The sequence below is a fragment of the Anguilla anguilla genome, chromosome 11 (assembly GCF_013347855.1).
Source record: "Anguilla anguilla isolate fAngAng1 chromosome 11, fAngAng1.pri, whole genome shotgun sequence".
In the NCBI taxonomy this organism is placed as follows: Eukaryota; Metazoa; Chordata; class Actinopteri; order Anguilliformes; family Anguillidae; genus Anguilla; species Anguilla anguilla.
In genome coordinates, this window is record NC_049211.1 from 15,505,077 (window position 1) to 15,524,655 (window position 19,579).

Sequence of the window (19,579 nt, forward strand, 5' to 3'; positions counted from 1 at the left end):
AGAGTATTCCACTTCCCTTTGGAATGATACACTCATACTTCAATTATTCTACTGAATTGCCAATATTATTAATATTAATAATAACAATAACACAATAATTTATTAGCATAAAGAGACATAGACACTTCCCTCATAAATCAGTCGCGTGTGAGCTGTTTGTTCTCCAGCAGAAACTCAAATACACTTTATATTTGTTAAATGATACCACCTGTATGCATTTCTTTCATATGTAATATCTCAATGCCATGAATGGCCTCCACTCAAGTCAATCACTGTCTGAGTATGTCGTTGAGTTTTTGGCATTTCCTGAATGTCACATGCTTGTCAAAGTTTCCACAGCACCTCACAGTTCACACTGTGCCAGACTGAGCCCTGTTAGCTTAAAGTCATATGCACACTAAGAACATGGGTCTTAGACTACTTGCCTGTTTCTGTGACTAGATTTCTAAACTGCTCTTAGCATTAGGTGGCAAACCTTTTAAAACAATTAAAGTTCTTAGTTCAGTGAATTTGCAGGTTCTACAGGATGCTTTCATTTGTTTTTATTTTCTTTCACTGAGTAACAAAAACTTTGAACAGAACAATTTCTGTATTCAATAAAAAAATAAATACGTACATGAAACTAGTACAATTACCACTGTCCTCTACTCGTGTTACACGTTCAGTAAGTTACCACAGTAGCATTCGAATTTATATGAGGTCAAATATGAGGCTGACCCATCGATAAAACACAGTGTACTGTTTCTCTTCTGCCTGCTCCTTTAAGCCACACCACCCACTGGTCTGTTATCATATGATCAGTTTATCTTCGCAAAACAGGTGAGTTTTGAAACAGACCATCATCAGCCCATCAGGTCCGTGACCAAAGGCAGTGCTTCGACATTACAGGCAACGTCTAGTTTATTTCTTCATAGTATTATTTTGAGGTTATTTTGCTATTTTGTTTTAGATTTCTTTAATAAGTAAAAATGCATTTCATATTTTTTGCCCAAATTTGAATGCCCAGTCGTATTTCAGGCTTGTCTTATTGCAGCAGCCTCCTCCTGTGGAACGCATCCTGTGGAACGCAAACTGTCCACTCTGCAGTGTACAAGATAAGCTGCGCGGTCATTGCGTTGCACACTTACACTTCGTGCACAGCTGGCAGACTGCAGGCACCTGACTGACCAGAGAGGCTGCTCTTCAGCGATGAGTCCAGGGAAACCCTACCGGCCAGCTGGGGCGGTCCCGTGGGGCTCCTGGGCACTGTTTGTACTGGCACAGTCAGTTTGCACTGGCATGGTCACCATTCATCTCTAGACCCTGGAGTGCAACACGGTGCTAATAGACTAGTGCTTTAACTGAATATTCCTCCTGACTGGCCCTCATTTCACAGCACATCTATGGTGAAGTTTAGTGACTGTGGAAAAGAGCTCCTTATTCTCCACGTTCAGCACTCAGGAACAGTTCCCAACATGTGGTTTCCAGGAAAAGGAAAATAAATGTATAACACGGTGTGTTCCTCCTTTAACACGGCTCTGACCTGCACAACAGCTAATGCTGTGTCACCGTGCAAGGCTCTAAGAGCTTCCACTGATGGAATTCAGGCATGCAGAACTTTCAAGGTAAAGAATAGAAAGTCTAGACTTATTTTGCATACTATCTCTGAGGATTCCATAATGAAAAGGCTTAAAATGAAAAGGCCTTCAGATATACATTACTCTCAATTCGCCTGACTGTTGGATGGGAGTGACAGAATCAAAAAAGCTATAGCTGTAAAGATGAAAAACCAAATTAAAATGATTCATTCCCCAATTCATCTTTCAAAGGAGACAAATATATGTTATTACTGCAAGTAAAACTGCCTTAAGACATTATTTTATAGTACATTGTGTTAAGGTAGCAAAAGACTTCACAGTCTTTTGAAAAAATAATTTCCTTAAAACTGTATTACTCAAAAAACTGCAAATTCCCTTGCACTCACTTGCTTCAGAAACAAGGTGCGTTGACCGCCTAAAATATTATTAACGAAGACGTGACCATCTTTAGGCTTTACCTCTTTAAACCATATCACCCCATCTTCCACAAAAAGACAGTACAAAACTGCAACACATTAATTGACTCTTAAAAGATTTTCCACTATAACTGTTCAGTGATCTCTTTGGCCTGTCGAAAGACCTCCTGTCTTTCCTGTAGTGAATCCTCCTCCTCTTCCTCCCACCTGCCCTTCCCCCTCTGCCCGCCCATGCCCTGGTCCTCCAGTTCTTCCTCTGAGCTGTAAACACTACGCTGGCCACCCCCAGAGAAGAGCTTTCTGTGGGGATGGGCGGCCATGTCCAGAAGGTCAAAGGAGTCACAGGAGAGGAAGCTGTCGTCACTGATGACACTGGCTGGCCGGCTGGACACGACAGCACCCTGCTCTGCCTGCTGTTGCAGCTCCTCATGTGGGTGGGCTGAAGTCACAGTGCCCCCAGTGGTCAGGAGGAGTTGCTGCAGGGATTCTGGGAACTGGAGGATGGTAGCCTGCTCGTCAGGGAGGTCGAGACTGGCAGAGAACTTGCCATTTCTCTTGAGAATGCCCTTCCTCCTCCTCACCACCTCCGCGCACGTGGAGCCCTTCTCCCTGGACGGCCTTGCGGAGCAGTTGCTGCCCCCGTTGCTGTCAGCCGCGCGCTCCGGGGAGGAGGAGTACCCCGACTCGCCCTCGTACAGCTTCTTCAGGATGCCCTTCTTTGGCATTTTGGAGGACAGCTGGCAGCCGGCAGGAAGGGTGAGCGAACTGCCGGCTGCCTGAGAGAGGCCCTCTGCCACACCGCGGTGGGGGAGGAAGGCGGCGTCGAAGCTGCTCTGGGTCTTCAGGATGCCCTTGGGCTTCTTCTTGTCCGCGGCGGCGGCGGGGGCGCAGTGGGCGGGCTGTGAGATGGCGTTCTCTTTGCGCGACTTCTTCAGGCAGGCGGAGCCGCGGTGCCTGGCCGCCGCTGGCTTCAGAGGGAGGCTGAAGCAGTACTGGTGGTCGGGGGGCGGGCTGGCGGAGCGGGATTCGCACGGCGCCCGGTTCTGCCAGTCGATATAGCGGGCCAGCAGGGGGGAGGCGCAGTCCTGACTGCACTGGCAGTCGCACACCGGCTCCTCGAAGCCCCAGTTCACCCACCAGTGGTTGGCGATGTCCTCCACCGTGGCTCGCTCCTCCACCTTTACCGTCAGCATCCAGTCAATCAGAGCACATGCGTCTGTAAGGGATTCATTTTTTAAAAATACTAACATCTTTACTACAGCAGCAAAAACCTGCCCTTGATTGTATTGATTGCTAACCGCATCAATGAAAATGACCTTTGGAACTAGCACAGCTGGCAGTATCACCCCCTGGGCAGTGGTGGCGATACCGCAGCCAGATTGCACTGAAACACTAACAGCCTGATACCTGAGGGGGGTTGAGGCCGTCTGTACTGGGCCCGGCTGATCTGTTGTGTCAGGGCCTTGTAGTCAGCCCCATCAAAGGGCATGCTCCCGTACACCAGCGCGTAGAGCAGCACACCCAGCGCCCAGCAGTCTACCTGTCAAACACAGAACAATTCAGGTCACTGTTCTGCACTACAACAACAGCGTACTACACAATGAGCATGTAGAACAGTGTCCTTTTTAAACAGAGTGCAACATAGAATATTGTTATTGATAATATGATAGTGCTTTTTGTTTTAATTACGTGTACACAGCACACAGGAACAGCCACCCCACTGAGAATCAGACGGACTGGCCTGAATCATGCTCACGTGCAGAACGTATGGATAAGCAATGGCGACATTCTTCGCCAAATCCTTCTCCTAACTTCGATAAACAAGTTCACAAGGGACCCAGTCAGCTCTGTAATCCTCTTCTACTGACACAAATTCTACCAACATCGAATACATGTACTCGTGGGAATTTTCTTTGGCATTAACTGCACAAAAAGACAGACAGGGATCTTACAAATCCTCTTAGAGGGAGAGACACTGGAAAATAGAGTGCTCCATTCACACAAAAAAGAAAGAAAAAGAAAAGCAGGAAGAAGATGAATTCCAAGAAGTAGCCAGTGACTTGATTAAAGGGGAAAAGGCTTTAGACTCGTGCCCAGTGAGTTTAAGTCTGCAGAAATTCGAATGAATGCACATTAGCTAAGAGGACCAGCAGTCCACCACTGCAGCTGGCTTGGGAAGCAGTGAATAGGTGCAAGTGCTAACTCTACTGACTGGGACTCATGGACATGAAGAACAAATTCATTTATGAACAGTGCAGACAATTGTGTTTTCTATGTAATCACTATCAAAAAACAATACATTCCAGACATTACTGTCTTATGCTGCTGCTTCAAATTTGTTTTACACAAGAAATTCAAGTTGCATAGGTTTGTTGGAAATAAAAATATAACATTTAAATTAAAAATATTATAACATTGCAATATTATAACATTATATCACTTTCACAAAATAACATGTATATTGATTTAGAGGCAGCATTGTGGTGTAGTATTTAGGGAACTGGATTTGTGACCAGAAGGTTGCAGGTTTGATCAGTGTACTCTGTCATACTCATCCACTCATGCCTCCAGATGCACCACGCCCTCCCCACCCCCCATGACCACCCCCCCCCCCCCCCTCTCACCTCCGGGCCCTGGTAAGGCAGCCCCTTGACTATCTCTGGAGATGCATACAGAGGGCTTCCACAATAAGTCTGCAGCAAATGGCCTCTCTGGTAGTAGTTGGACAGTCCGAAGTCTGCAAGCTGCAGGGAGGGAGAGAGAGAGAGAAAGAGAGAGAGAGAGAGAGAGTGAGAGAGCTCAGACTTGCAGAACATTGGTAGGACCCCCTCCGTGTGAGTCAGGACACTCTGATTTGGTGTTCTAACAGACTGAACAGACAAGCAGTTATTGAGTACGCAGAGCACAAAGGGGAAGGAGTGCCATGTATCAGGAGGTTTCTACCAAGAGGCGGAGAATGCCTAAGAGGAACTTGAATAATAATAAGGTGGGCTCTCTGCGCACTGTTACACAAAATTAATGTAACATGGAAAAAGATTTTCAAATGTAATCTAAAAGACATGAACTGTTAAACAATATCATAGACAAGTTATTAAATTAAATTGAATAAGCTGTCATTCATTTTGCAGTACACACACACACACAGTGCCCTCCAAAATTATTGGCACTGGTGATAAAGAGAAGCAAATGTGATAGAAACAGCTATTAATCTCCTCAATGAACAGCTATTAATCTCCTCAATGAACAGCTAGTAATTTCCTCAATGAAGAGCTATTAAGCTCCTCAATAAACAGCTATTATTCTCCTTAATGAACACACATTAATCTCCTCTATGAATGCAATATTAAACAGAAAATAATGTTTTGATGTTTTGCTTGACTGAGGGAGTCCATGCTCTTGTCTTTCTCTGGAGTCCGGGCTTTTGATTTGAGGAGCTGTGAAATGCATTATATATGACTCTAAGTGAATAGACAGCTAAATTAATTCAAGGGGCAATGCTGGGAGTAAGGCACATATTACATGTAGTACAAATTCTTTTCCATTTTTAGAACCTCACTGGTATGATACACTGGCAAAAGCACTCCATTCCACATCTTTTTTTAGGCCAAAACCCAAAAATAGCTGTGGCCAGGTTTGCAGAAGAGACAGGATGGTTTGCCAGGACAAGCATGCCAATTTCCAGTCCAACAGTAATCTATTAAAGTAGGCAGTCTGGAACACCTTCAGCTAGATACTTACAGTGGCGCCTTGCAGTGAAGAGATTTAGAACCTCTAAAATGAATCATTGACAAAATATATATTAAAAGGTTTCAGCATTGACCATAGCAGGATAGTACTGCACTGTGCAGTATCTGCAAGTGTGCATTACAACAAGCAAGTGTAACAGTATTTATAGTAGTACAACCAGAGTATGAAGGTGGTGTGGCCAAATGCATAGAGACAGGGGCTGCTGTGTTATTGTGTTATGTGTTATGTTGTGTCCAAGCCAGAAGAGCTGAGCTGCCATGCAGTTTATGCGGTCCTATCATTCTGTCTTCACAGCACAACCACACAGTACTATAGCACTGGTTTCTGACAGCACCTCAAATAATGGCCCCTTGCATGCGCCTGCATCTTAAGGTTCTGCAGTTACCGGAAATGATAACCTTAACTCACAAGTGTTTTTCTACACGCATGCAAGCTGTACATCCATCATACACTCTTAAAACACGACTTTATCAGGTGGTTAGATTATGAGGCACTTAAGCACTTAAGGAAGGGGAAGAGCAGCATTGAAAAGCAGCCACATAGTTCACTCCCCTTTGAGTGCACAGGGGAATTAATTCCCCTGTATCAGTTCAGTATGTTACATTCATTTTAAATTGCTTTTCCAGTTCAAGCCAAAAATTAGAAGCAGGAGGAAGTGGCTGAGAGCAATTTATTTGTGTTTTAAAAAATTACAAATTTTAAAGAAGCTTGGCTCTAACAGCCAGACATGGCATAGGATACTCGTGTGCCAGTTAATGACCACAGACACAAGTATCCTTCAGTCACATGCGTATTCAGTGTTAGGGCATGATGCCTTTTTTGAGTGTGTCTGAGGATGACAAGGTTGCACACCTGCCTGTAAGCACTGTGCACAGGTCTTGTTTCTGTTTGCACAGACATCTTTTCAGCATGTGAACATCTAGAATCACACAAGTAACCAATCTTCCCATAATGCAATGCGCCGCACCTCTGCTGTACCTTCAGGGAAAACCACATGCAAAACTGGGACTACTGGGATGAAAGGATTCATCGGCATCGGACTCTTTTGATCTTGGGCACAGATGTACATTTGCTCAGAGGCATTTGGATTCCCTTCATTCCCATAAAGCTTTCACACCTTCCATACAAGGCAAGGAATGACCCAGAGGTCTTCATTAAAAGGCTGGCACAGGATTTCCTCCTTCCCGTCACGCACCGTTCTCATGCCCACCCTGCGTTTCCTCACGCAGCACCCTGGCTTTATGCACCGTTGTGATTATGATTATTTCTCTCCGGGAGGGAGGGGTCAGGATGTTTTTAGAGTTTGACAGGAATGTGAGCCAGGGTGATTTCATTCAGTCAGAATGTTCAGAACTGCTTTATGCTGCGCCAGTTTTTCATTTGTTGTGCCCCTGGTGGGCGTGGTAACTGTGCACAAACATATCCAGGTGTACGTTTCTCTTTGGTACTTCCAATGCAATAAGCCTAGAGGGAGACATTTTTAGGGAAGAATACTAATACTGTATGTATTTCCTGTATATTTTTTATTAAAAACGCAGCTTTTGCACAGTGTGCATTAAATGTTTGATTAATACTAAAGCCTTTGAGTCAAGGTAGTGTGCATGTTTTTTCATGAGAATTTCATTACCTTGACGTTGAAGTCCTGGTCCAGTAGGATGTTCTCCAATTTGAGGTCTCGATGGACCACGCCATTCTGACAGAGAGGAGGGGGAAGGGGGGTTAGGGAACAGTTTTAGCAGACAAGGCCTGTGGCCCACTGCCACGAGCTCCCATCAATTCAATTAGCGGTTACCATTATTCGAGGTCAATACAAAGACATTGCAAAATATCCATGGGAAGCTACAAGTAAAAGGGCAGTCACAAAAAGCAAGGCCAAGTATAGTGAAATGCTGCTCTGTAAAACAGCTCTAACCCAAAATAACCCATAGTGACTGTAAGTTCAGTTTCTGTTGACGATGTTGGCTGGTGCTTCGGCTTTCTTGCTCTCATGCTCTGCCTGTGAACTGAGCCCAACCGCTGCGTCTGGACTGGCCTTCTGTAGACACATTCTGCGATTCTATAAACACTCAATTCAAACCCCTGTCCCGTGGTGTTTACAGGGACAAGTAGTGCCTGTGGAAGGATCTCTGACAGAAACATCAAATATATACACACTCACACGTGCAAACACACACACTATTTTATTGGGAGTACTCTGGACTGATTTGTTTCTCTTTCATTCCTTCATTCAACAGGCCCCTACTCATTCTGTACTTGCAGCAAATCATATCAGGCTTCACGGACCAGGATGGAGTTAGATGAACTGGAGTGTAAAATTGGATTTCATATCTCAGAAGATAATAGGCTTTAGGCACTTAAATCGTTCCAGAACAGGGTTTCAAATTTTCTTGACTTTTTAGCTTTTTTTTTTAATGCTGATATAATTCTTTCTCAAGGATTCTCAGAAAATCTGTAAGCAATCTTTCAGAAAGTTAATATTCATTAAATGCTGGCAGTGGAGTATATTTCTGTTAATGAAGACTCTTTCAGTGGCATGTTTTTTAATCCATTAGACATTATTTTAAAATTTTATTATTGAATAATTTTATTTGTATGCCTCCCATTTAAAAAAAAAAACCTTCATGTTAGTGGTTTATTAGTTCATTGCATAGCCAGAATATTTAAATAGAATTTTATGTCAACTGAAGTAAGATACTGGACAGATAAGAAGTACAGTTTACATTTAAATCTAAAACATATAAGAACAGCCTCCCAAACAACACCTGCAGTGATGTTCCCTTTGGTCCAGATAAAATCTGCACAGCGCCAGTACCAACAGTGGCTGGGAGCCCACAGGGTGATGCATATTTGACTATAGTGTCACCCAAGGTGTTAAACATTGGATTTTGCAGCATGCGGTAGTGCTACAATCGCAACCATTCCAAATTGATGAGAAAAATAGCAGACGAAAAACTACATACCCACCACCTCAAAAATAATATTTATTTTTTTGAGCACTCATTCTTTGAACATGTTTTTCAGAGCACAGCTAATGTTTGTCCCCATGGTCTGGTATGGGTTTGAACTGTGCCAGTGCTAACTATGGCTGGCATCCTCGCTGAGCGATGCGCAGTTGGTCCTAGCGTCGCCCAGGGATGGGACCGTTTTGTTTGGCACCTAATTTTGCACCAATGAACCCCCTGGTCAATTGTGTGCCCCCAACTTCCACCTGTTAAGCCGCACATAAAATGTCTTCCTCCAAGGCATGTTTGTGTAAGCTTGACATGTGAACTGTGGTGAGAAAAGAAGGGGGGATTTTTTTTCTACTGACAAATCTGTTCTTAGCAACAACTCATATTTAAAAATGAGAGAAAACCTGTTTGGCCAGGCCTTTTAAGCGGCAAATAGGCAACCTAGCCAAACAACTGAGCATCTAAATAGATGCTTCTGCTAATGAATCTGACAGATTTTTAAACATAATGGTTAATGGTTTAAAAAGCACTGTGCTGCCCAGTAGTTTGATCTGGTGGGAATTTAATAGATCTGACAATTTCACACAGTGGATTCCCTGTGATGTTTAAAAAGCTCTTTCTCAGACTCATTACACCCCTTTAATTAACAAAGATGAAGTACAAAACATGCTGAACTGATGTGAACTTGTCAGGACAGGGTTATAATTAGGTTTGGCTGCTTGGGTGGAGACTGTGCAGATTTTCCAGATTCAGCATTTAGACCTTAAAATAGACAGATACAACAATATAATAAATAAAACCTTTTTGATGTGTTTTTAGGCTTTATTTTACTAATCATTTTAACAAATTAAATTTTTTAATGAGGGGGCTTGTATCTTGGTAACACAGAGCAACTGTGATTGGCTTAGCTTGTTTTTACCCACGCTACTTTTCACTTCCTGCACAGAGCCGCATGGGCAATCTGACCACTGACCCTGGCTGGCAGGAAGCTAAGAGGATTCATCAAAACAGATCCGCAAAGAGATCGGCCTTCTCTCAAATATTTACTTGTTTTCCAAATGTTGAGTGCTGTTGGGCAAAAAAAAACTGAGTACATTTCAGAATGTTCCAGTCTGACAGCACACAAAAATCTCAATCAACCCACAACAGTCTGCCGCCACTCCTGCGTTAGTTCAGAATGACTGTTAGGCTGGGAGAACAAAGGGAATTTTATTTACAAACTTAAATACGATTGTTCATTTGTCAGGATTGTTATTTTTAATCCCGTTTTGAGGTCAAATGTGAATATCTGAAGACTGAATCGCAGCCCGTTGGCTTAATGTTGTCAGAGGTCCTGGGCTGTTTATGTGCTGAATTCTGGGGGGAGGGCCTGATTTGTACATGTACCGTGACTCCCTGTGGTCACTGCGATTAAACAGCGAAGGCCTAAATGTTCTCCCATCTGCACTGACACACTGACAGCTAAAGTGCGCTAAAGTGCACCATACCGCTGAAGACCTTTCCTTTATCTTTCCCAGCTTCAGTGGAACTGTGAATAATTTATACATTATACATTTGACACAGTTAACAATTCATGATTTTTGTCCAACGCTGACTTTGCCTCAGAGTTGCGGTTCATCTTTAATTTAAACCAGGATTAAGATCTGGAGCATTTTGTCTTAAAGATTGTTATTTTGAAAATGTTTGCATACATATATTTCATTACAAAAATAAACCAAACCAAAAAACCAAAGTGGTTCACTTTACACTAAATGGATCAGACTGGATCTGACCTGCATGACCCCATGGCTGCTGTGCAGATTAAACAATGCCTGCCTGCTCAGACTATAGTCTTTCTTTACTTGCTCTACTTATGTCAGCTTTCCCAGATTCATAGACTTACTCAGCAGTCTGCCCTACATTTCAAAGCAAACCAAGCTCACTTATACCATTTATTTAGGTCAAAAGGGGGAGTGAGACTGCCTTCTCTCAACTCCCTATTAGTTTGACTTTTAGCTAAGAGTTGTGTGTGCTTGCGTGTGTGCTTGTTTGTGTTTGTGTGTGAGAGAGAGCGAGAGAGAAAGAGCGAGAGAAAGAGGGGTAGAGAGAGAGAGCGAGATAGAGAGAGAGAGAGAGAGAGAGAGAAAGAGTGAGATAGAGAGAGAGAGGGAGAGAGAGAGAGAGAGAGATAGAGAGAGAGAAGAGGGGGTGATGTATGTGTTCAGAAGGATGTGCTTGCTGTATCCGTGCTCTTTCTTTCTGCCTGTTATCTGATAGGGGAGTGCTGACCTTGTGGCAGTAGTGCACGGCAAGACAGAGAGAGAGAGCGGGGGTGAGGTGTGTGTTCAGAAGGACTTGTTTGTTGTATTTGTGTTCTTTCTTTATGCCCATAGGGGGGAGCTGACCTTGTGGCAGTAGTGCACGGCGGAGGTGATCTGCCGGAAGATGTCCCGCGCCTCCGCCTCCGGGAGCCGCCGCCTCTCGTTGACATAGTCGTACAGCTCGCCCTGACTGGCGTAATCCATCACAATCACAATCTTGTCCTTGCTCTCAAACACTGCACAAGGAGATGTGGACAGAGGGACACGGCATCAGGGAAAGTTAGGCAGTGTGCGGTATCTGTTTCAGCTGCTCATGGGATCAGCTGAAAATCCTCCTCACGCTATCGCCAACAGTACTGTGTGTGTGTGTGCATGTGTGTGTATCTGTTTGTGTGCATGCGCTTGCGTTTGTGCTCACCCTCATGTATGCGGATGATGTTGGGGTGTTTGAGAGATGAGATGATCTCAATCTCTCTCTGGATGTGCACTCTGTCCAGGTCATCTGTGATACGTTCCTTTCGGATGGACTTGATGGCCACCTGGAACATAAAAGGACAAACCAATCAGGCACAGAGCCTGAGGCACAGTAACAAAGCGTCCCAAAAAAGCATCCTCTTCCAGACTTTCCATGTTGTTGAGAACTCTTCATAATTCCCAGCAGGCAATATGCAATACACAGCAAATACCATCTTTGTTTCCAAATTATATTTTTCACATCCTGTTCCATTTAGTTTTTATGACCTTATCCTGAAGAAACCACAAAGCATTACCCATCTATTTCTGCTGCTGCAAGTTTCGGCATAAGCTTCTTCTGCAAGGGCAGAACAACCGTTCAATAGCATGACTCCACTTTGGATTTGAACACACAACCCACAGATAGCCTGTCCAGTATAGGAGTCACTGTTCCTCAGTGTGGCCCCCAGTGGAATCTTCAGCTGCTTACCCCCTATGGAATTCAGCTGAATGTCACAATCCCCACCACTGTTGTTTATTTGCATGGCATTGCTGGATAATGCTAAGCGCAGACCTCATGTCGAGATAAACACTAAGTAGCCAGGGCAATGCATTGTTTGCTTGTTTGTTTGCTTGTCTCTCCAAGGATTTAGTTACGCCAGCAACATCTGGTGTGGATTCCACGCGGTTGGCCCATCCACATTTTTATCTCTTTACCTCTCAAAGGCTTAGTTTTGAGAGCAGTGAACACGCTGCGATGTCCCTGTGATTTAGGTGTGATTAAGGGCTTAAGGAGCGGGGTGGGCCGTGTGATGTGAACGGGCCGGGCGTCGCCAGCGAAACAGCTGCAGCGCTGGCCGCATTGTCACAGTTAATCTCACGCGCCAGTCTGAAGAGAAGGGGCACATTGGGCAATGCCCCAGTAAACACCGAGCACCCCCAGGAATCCCACAGCGCTTAGGGCCTGTATCTATATCTATGCCATCGCTGTGCGCAGACTGTAAAATATTAAACCCAGAGGACGTTTCTGGTCGGTCAAACCCAGGATTTATCGCATTTTACCACCCAGCCATGACATTGCAGCAAACCTTGAATGTTCAGGGAAAGGAGCAGTGTTGGGCCTGGTGAAACTGGATAGAGGGTCCTGTCAGCCCAAATCAACCCAGTATACAGGGTAAGGAGCACCTTGGTCTGCCATGTGTCACAGACAATCACATGCAAGTTATGAAGCAGCCGTCCAGTCAGCCTGTGCAGGCTACACGTCTCTGTGGGTTATGGTCATTTCCGTTTGGTCTCTGCTCTGGGCTACACAGCTGAGGGAAAACATCTCCCTGTTTTGACTTCTCAGGCTCTTTTGTTCACATGGATGACAAGCCAAGTTGACTCTCCCTAGTTATGCAATGGTCAGATTTCAGTTTTTAAATGACTGCTATATACATATATGCATATAAATGTGCACAAATAAATGCCACCTTTTTTTGCATGATTAAAGCTAATGAAAGTTCAGAGAGACTGATGTTTTATATCATGGCAGACCTTGGCAAGCAGCATGTCTGGGTGCAAGGCTGACATTCCTCTTCCCTTGTTGACCTCTCAACTCCCCACCCCCTTCATCCCAGAGAAATTAAGCTCTGTTCGAGCCAGCCGGTCAGAGGACACTCTGAGTATTGTTCTCCCTAGGGTGTGTGTGTGTGTGTGTGTTTGTTTCCTCAGGGACACTGGACAATTCCACTGCACACATTTTAGAGGGCAAATCCCATGAAACACTGAGTTGAATAGCCTCACCTCGTGTACAAATTTCTGATTCTGTACTGGTGGTCAATCAACAGATATGTAGCTTCCCTTGCACTGGGGTACTGCTAAGCACAGAGGATATAGTTACAAGGATATGTTTCCATGGACACATTTCTACTGTTTCACATATTTCACAGGGCATTCTAATCCATCAAGGGTAAATTCTAAAAATGCTTTGCAGAGAGCATTGCAGAGTCCAGAGGGGCGCAAAGATAGGAGAATAGACACCATTAACAGCAGTGCTTTCGGCCTGAAAAAAATACACAAAGTGGGGTGGGAAAACTCTTAGGCCGAAGCTGATCCACTGTCTGTTTGCTACCACAAAAGAGTTCAGCTCTTTCACACTCTTTCAACATAAGCATATAAATGACTGCATAGAAAAATGTGAAGGGTGCCAGTGTTCTTTACAGACAAACAATGGCTTGATTCATTTGACATGATTCAAAACCTAATTGTCGAAATACTGGAAGCTTCACACTGGATAGCTGATTGAAGCAAGCCAAAGAACACTAATGCATAAACAATAAATAATCTCTCCAGTCATGACGTTCAAAATGGTCGACTGCCCGATATTTGGAGTGCCTCTGTGTATCCGCACCTGCGGAGTCATGCGGTCACGTGGTCACATGGTCACATGGTCATGCGGTCGCTCCGGATTATTTATAGCTCCTGCTATCAGGATCTGCCCCGCTACGCCCAGGCAGCTTGCAAGAGCTGACAGACCACAGGGCAAGCAGCTCTTATCCAAGCACAGACCAGATAACAACATGGCCTGTCTCTCTTTACTCCTGCTATTGTTCATGTCACTGCTATTACAAGAGGACCTTACCAGTTATGTAAACAGTGAATGGAGGTTTTATGTATGCATGAAACTACAGTATCGTCCACTGGTCCCATGATCCCATCCTTCAGTTGTGAATAGAATGTGGTGGTGTCCCAAATTACCAGGCAGCCAGTGTGTGTCCATGTGTGTGTTTGTGTGCGTGTGCATGCGTGTATGTGTGTACGTGTGTGTGTGTGTGTGTGTGTGTGTGTGTGCATGTGTATGTGTTTAAGTGTGTATGTGTACGTGTGTGTACGTGTATTTGTGTGTATGCGTGTGTGCGTGTGGATGTACGCGTGTGAGTCAGAGTCAATGTTATGGACAGGGAACAGGGAATGTTGAGTGGCTGTTCCTACGTGAGGTTCTCGAGTTGGAGAGGGTGCAGCATCCTACAGACTGATCACGGGGAGAGGCGGTGATATAAGATACAGATGGACCGACTAGCCTGACTGAGTATTCGGCTTTCATTGTAGATATGGTTTCATAAGAATTTCACTTGACTTAGAGTATAGTATTCTTTTAATTCAAATCCAATATACTGGAATAACTAATGGTGAGGGAACTGGGGCTGTAACTTTTTGGTAACAGTGCCATTGTTACCATGAGCAAAGTATGGATGCCGAAATGATAATGATTCAGCAAATATCCAGCTGAACAATGGACTACATGTAAGAGAACGTAAGCTGCGTAAGTCACTCTGGGTAGGAGTGCTTGCTAATTGGTTAAAAATGTGAAACTAATTTTAGATTTTACAGTATTTTATTATCACAAAATATACTTCTTCAGAATATTTTAAAGTTCTAAGATTTTCAGAGACTTTACTTTTATTGTTATTTTTCAATTTACAACTTTATTCCAACCCTGCAGTCAAATAAAAACTCTGTTTTCACTGTTTTCCAATGAGAGGTGCACTAGCTTGTGCTACTGTTCTGTGAGAAGGAAAGGGCCTCAGACAGGCTCTTCAGTGGGGGTCCAGAGGAAAGAGGTGGGGGTTGGAGAGGAGGTTAAGGCGATCAAAGGGGTGGGGCAGAGGCCAGAGGAAGTGAGCCAATGCCTGCGGTGGGAACACTAAGTCCTGTCTCCTCGAGGGGGTCCAGGAAATTGACACACTAAATTGTGCGAAAATTCCTTTTTGACCAAGTTACAGTTTGAACCCCCTAACCCCTCACCCCCCCCCCGACCCCCCGACCACCCCCTCCTCCAATATTATACTGAGCACTGTAGAACTAACATCTCATTGTAAGAGGATTATGGGCAGTAAAAGGTTGATTTCTGGTAGGGTCGGCTCAATGAGTCCTGGCTGACTTAGCTCAGATCTGAATTGGATCCAGGTGTATCAGAACGACTTATACTCTGGCCACATCCAGCCTGTAATTCAGACTGGAAAGTGAACTGCATCCATATTTTTGATTAGAGCCCAGAATGTGTCACATTTAATTTGCTAACTGGGTTACAGCCTGGCCACAGAGAAATCTCACATATCTGGTGCATGCAGGTGCAGGTCTCTGACAGTGTGAAATGTATACCTAACCTACACATTTGTACCTTACATTTTAACGAGACTGAGGGGAAAATGCGCACCACCCTTTCACTCAGAATGCACAACATGGAGCTAGCCTACAGAGAATTTCGCACAGAAGGGAACACAGGAAAAACAGTATGGGACAACATGGCGCATGGAAATCTAGCAGCACTGAGGTAATGTGTTTTGTTAGCTGATAAGCAGATGTCTGTATAATCAGAGCTGCCATAGACTGCAGAACATACTGAGATCTGTTTCCCCAGGTCAAAGAAACAAAGAACACAGCCTTTGACGATACACCACATTTCCACAGAAAGACTAGAGCCATAAAATCATGAAAAATCAGTCTCTAAGTTCCTTAGAACTCTATGAAAAAAGGAATAGCTTTATCTGATAAATTGAAACACAATCATGGGAAAGGGAAGATACCATTCTGGAACTTCATCGCCTCCACCAGACAGTTTAATACCTAACATATTCCTCCAGTAAGGAAGTGGCCCGGTGTCAGAGAAAGTGAACTACTGCATGGCTAGCCGCTGACTTGCCTCCCTCCCTACCGCCTCCATATCACATTCACCAGGTCCAGTTGGAAGACAGCCAAGTCATTCTGACCCCAGTGTTTAGCTCCAGTTCCCTCTCAGTGCAATTTCAATTATAGCCCCTCTCCTGTTTCCAAAAATAATGTCTGTTTTGTTTGAAAGAATGCTAGGTATGCCCCGACTCCAGGAACTCTGCTTTTTTTGACTTGAGCTGGTCTGGACTCAGCTTGGAGGAATGCATGCAGAGGACGAGCAGCAGCCAGATCAGGGCTTTTGTTTGGTAGGGAGTGGCTAATCTGATTTCCAATAAGTGTTTTCTCCGTAACAACGCTTAAATAATAATAACTTTCTACATCACACGGCAGACCTTGGGGTTGTTTCCTCATAATAAAATCTAGCTTTGATTCCTTGGCTTGATTCGCTTAATTTAATAAATCAGCAAGTCCTGTTATCCACAAAAAAATGGTAATTGCATGAGAATACAATACTATACAATAATTTGAATCTAGGTGAGAAGCCATTTCATTACTTGGCAATATTTCACTGATTTCTTTGTGGAACATGAGACGAAGTCAGTTCCAACAAAAATGAAGACTTAAAAAAATGAAACTGTTAAAGTGAAACCATTCAGCTCTTTCAGCCCTGCTGAAATAGAGCAGCCGCAACAGCACTATTTTGTACAGTATACGAATAAGGATACCAATTAAGAAATATAATACAACAACACTGCTAATAATAAGTAGCAGTAATATGAATCATTAAAAATTGTACAAATGACACATAAATATATATTCACAGTAATATTCCCTGCCAAATCCTAGCATCTCTTCTAAGACTGTTAGGATTGAGTATGGTACAGCAGGGAGCAGCAGTAAGGCAATGGTTGTGATGTGGTGGTGGTGGTGGTGGTGGGGGAGGAAGCTAATGTCCAATACCTGGAGGCACAAAGGCCTCTGAAAGGCCCCTAACTCCCTTCCTAAATGTTAGCATGACTCAGAGCGGAGGCATGCGAGCCCTGGCAGCAAGGCGGAAATGTGTGGAGTCCAGGGGCTATTAGCAGCAGACAGCCATTCAAACAAGCCGTGTTTAATTCCAAGCCCCAGAAGAACGCGCCGGACTGACGAAAAGAAACCTGTTCCAGTTAACTGGATGACTTATTTCCAGCCCACTTTAGCCAACGAACACGGCTTTCTTGCGTTATGTCATTTGTTGGCTTGGCAGACACACGTACCCAGGTCCAAGTGATGTTTTTACAAATTATGCTAAATTTATACTAAGGGGTATTTATAGAGGCAATTCAGGAGAAAATATCTTTCCTAAAGGTACAGCAGTAGTATCCCAGTACAATCCTGCCTGGAACAAGATCCTGTTGATTCTAGTCCCATATCCAGTTCCCTAAACACTACTCAAATCAAAGCAATCAGCTACCTTCTGGGATTCCCACATACATCCCAACATAATAAATGCACCATAAAATGAAATAAATAAACAGACACTTGTATTATAAGATTGTTTGGGAAAAACAACCATTTTAGAGAGGATGGCCGATTAGCCTGCCCACTTAAATAGACTTTGCAACTCCCCTGTCATCTGGGACACACCCGTGACTCTCAGAGTGTTTTATTTATTCATGAAATCACAGCATCAACCATGAATAATTCAGAGTTTAAATAATCTAAGGAACTGCACTCTCTGTCCCTGACAGAAGGCAACCTCACGTAGCAGCACAGAACAATGTTACAGAAGGACAGAGCGTTTCTCTGCTTTGCAATCTTGCGAAATGTGAAATTAAGCAGCATGAAACAGTTAGATAATTACATGTAATGCAATGAGTAACAAACGTTAATGACACAGACAAAAATAGTGATTATTATGTATGAATCTTCTCTGTGGATTTATACCAGGGCCAGATTTGTGCACAATATCATTTGCCACACTGTTGCAAATATTTTGTCAGTAATAAAATAATACATGGGCTCATATTGGCCATCCTTTGCAGATGTCACGACTGGCTTAGTGTCTGATACATTTACCCCTGCCCCACAGGGAATCAACTTACCAATGTAAGTGTATTTTAAATCGGCCCTTTTTCAGTTATGACGTGCACAGACTGACAAACACACAGCAACCAAATAACAACAACAACAACAACAACAATAATAATAATAATAATAATAATAATAATGTAACCTCTGGCCTACAAAATATGCTTGTGGTAAATAAATAGAGCTGTAGCCTATACAACAAAATAGAGACTCACCGTCTTTCCACTCCCTCGCTCCACCGCTTTCTTCACCTTGCCGTAGGTCCCCTTGCCCAGGGTTTCCAGAACATCATACCTGTGTTTGAGGTTGTGTTTGTGCTGGTGCTTTTTAACTACTGACAGCGTTCGTACAGGTTGGAGCGAACTTGTTTTATCCGCTCCTAGTCTCGTGTCTGCGCTCACGCTCCTCTTCAGGCTCGACCCATCGTCTGAGTACGCGATGCCCTGAAGGCTTCCCAGCTCTGTCCGTTCGCTTGTGCTCATGGTGCTGCTGTCGTGGGTTTCTCTCCTTCCCATCCTCGGGTTGTCGTCTTCCCCGCTGCACCTGTCATGACGACACGTGGATTTCATAGTATCAAAAAAAAAAAAAACGTAGCAATAACGATGATAAATTACTCACATAAAGGTGTCTATTGCGGCGATTAGACGTAAGGCGCAACCTTAAAAACGCTAAAATCTCCCTGAACAAACTGAATCATGCACTGTAGTTTGCAATCAAACGTTCTCGGCTACATTCGTGATAGTTTTCTTGCAGTTTTGTATTTTTATTTTAAGTGTATACGCGTCAAAATAATAATACTTACCGTTTAAATATATATATATTTACTGAACTTTTCAGGCGTTAATAAGTCCATTCATCTTCGAAACAAGTGTCCTCTATCACACGAAGTTCCATTTATTTAAGTAGATTTTCTCACCAGGCATCATCCGCAAAAATGTCTCAGCCTCCTTTTTTTCTACTAACACAACAAACCGAGTGCAAGCAGCCACATGGTCGAAGCTAATGGGTGGAGCCGGTCCCAGCTGTCATAGCAGCAGGCCTAGCGTCACGCTAAAACAAAAAAATCCCGTCGACCTATTGCGTCCGCCCCTCTCACAGTAGGAGAATGGAATTTGGAGAAAGGAATCTGAGCAACGCGCAAAGCATTTTGGAAGCCAGACTATCTTCCGCTAAGTCATTTCTGAAATAAGGCTGTGTTCTAAATGATCCTTACCGTAAATCTTCATGTTCTTCGTCACTTGGTGTATTCATGACACATAACTACATGAGGCGTACTTCCTACCTATTTGTATTGTACATTATTTCCAGTTATACTCTATATACTTTAAATATGCCATGATATTTAAAGTTAACCACCCTTACTATATATATTGATTACAGCATTGTCCTTCTTTCCTCTCCCCCTGTTTTGT

At 43.7% G+C, this 19,579-nt stretch overlaps 1 protein-coding gene across 2 annotated transcripts; it reads right to left on the bottom strand.

The window, feature by feature from the left end:
- Positions 1-517: 517 nt before the first annotated feature.
- LOC118208585 (NUAK family SNF1-like kinase 1) lies at positions 518-19,258 on the bottom strand. 2 transcript variants are annotated; one of them, XM_035383411.1, is made up of 8 exons: positions 19,084-19,258; positions 18,383-18,710; positions 11,410-11,530; positions 11,076-11,227; positions 7,368-7,433; positions 4,618-4,737; positions 3,401-3,533; positions 518-3,209 (listed from the first exon to the last, which is right to left on the bottom strand). In XM_035383411.1, the coding sequence occupies exons 2-8, from the start codon at positions 18,680-18,682 to the stop codon at positions 2,119-2,121; spliced, it is 1,983 nt and encodes a 660-aa protein (XP_035239302.1). In that variant the 5' UTR covers positions 18,683-18,710; positions 19,084-19,258; the 3' UTR covers positions 518-2,118. The 2 variants fall into 2 exon arrangements, with proteins under 2 accessions (XP_035239302.1, XP_035239301.1); XM_035383410.1 differs by having other exon boundaries at positions 18,970-19,255.
- Between the last annotated feature and the right edge of the window lie 321 nt (positions 19,259-19,579).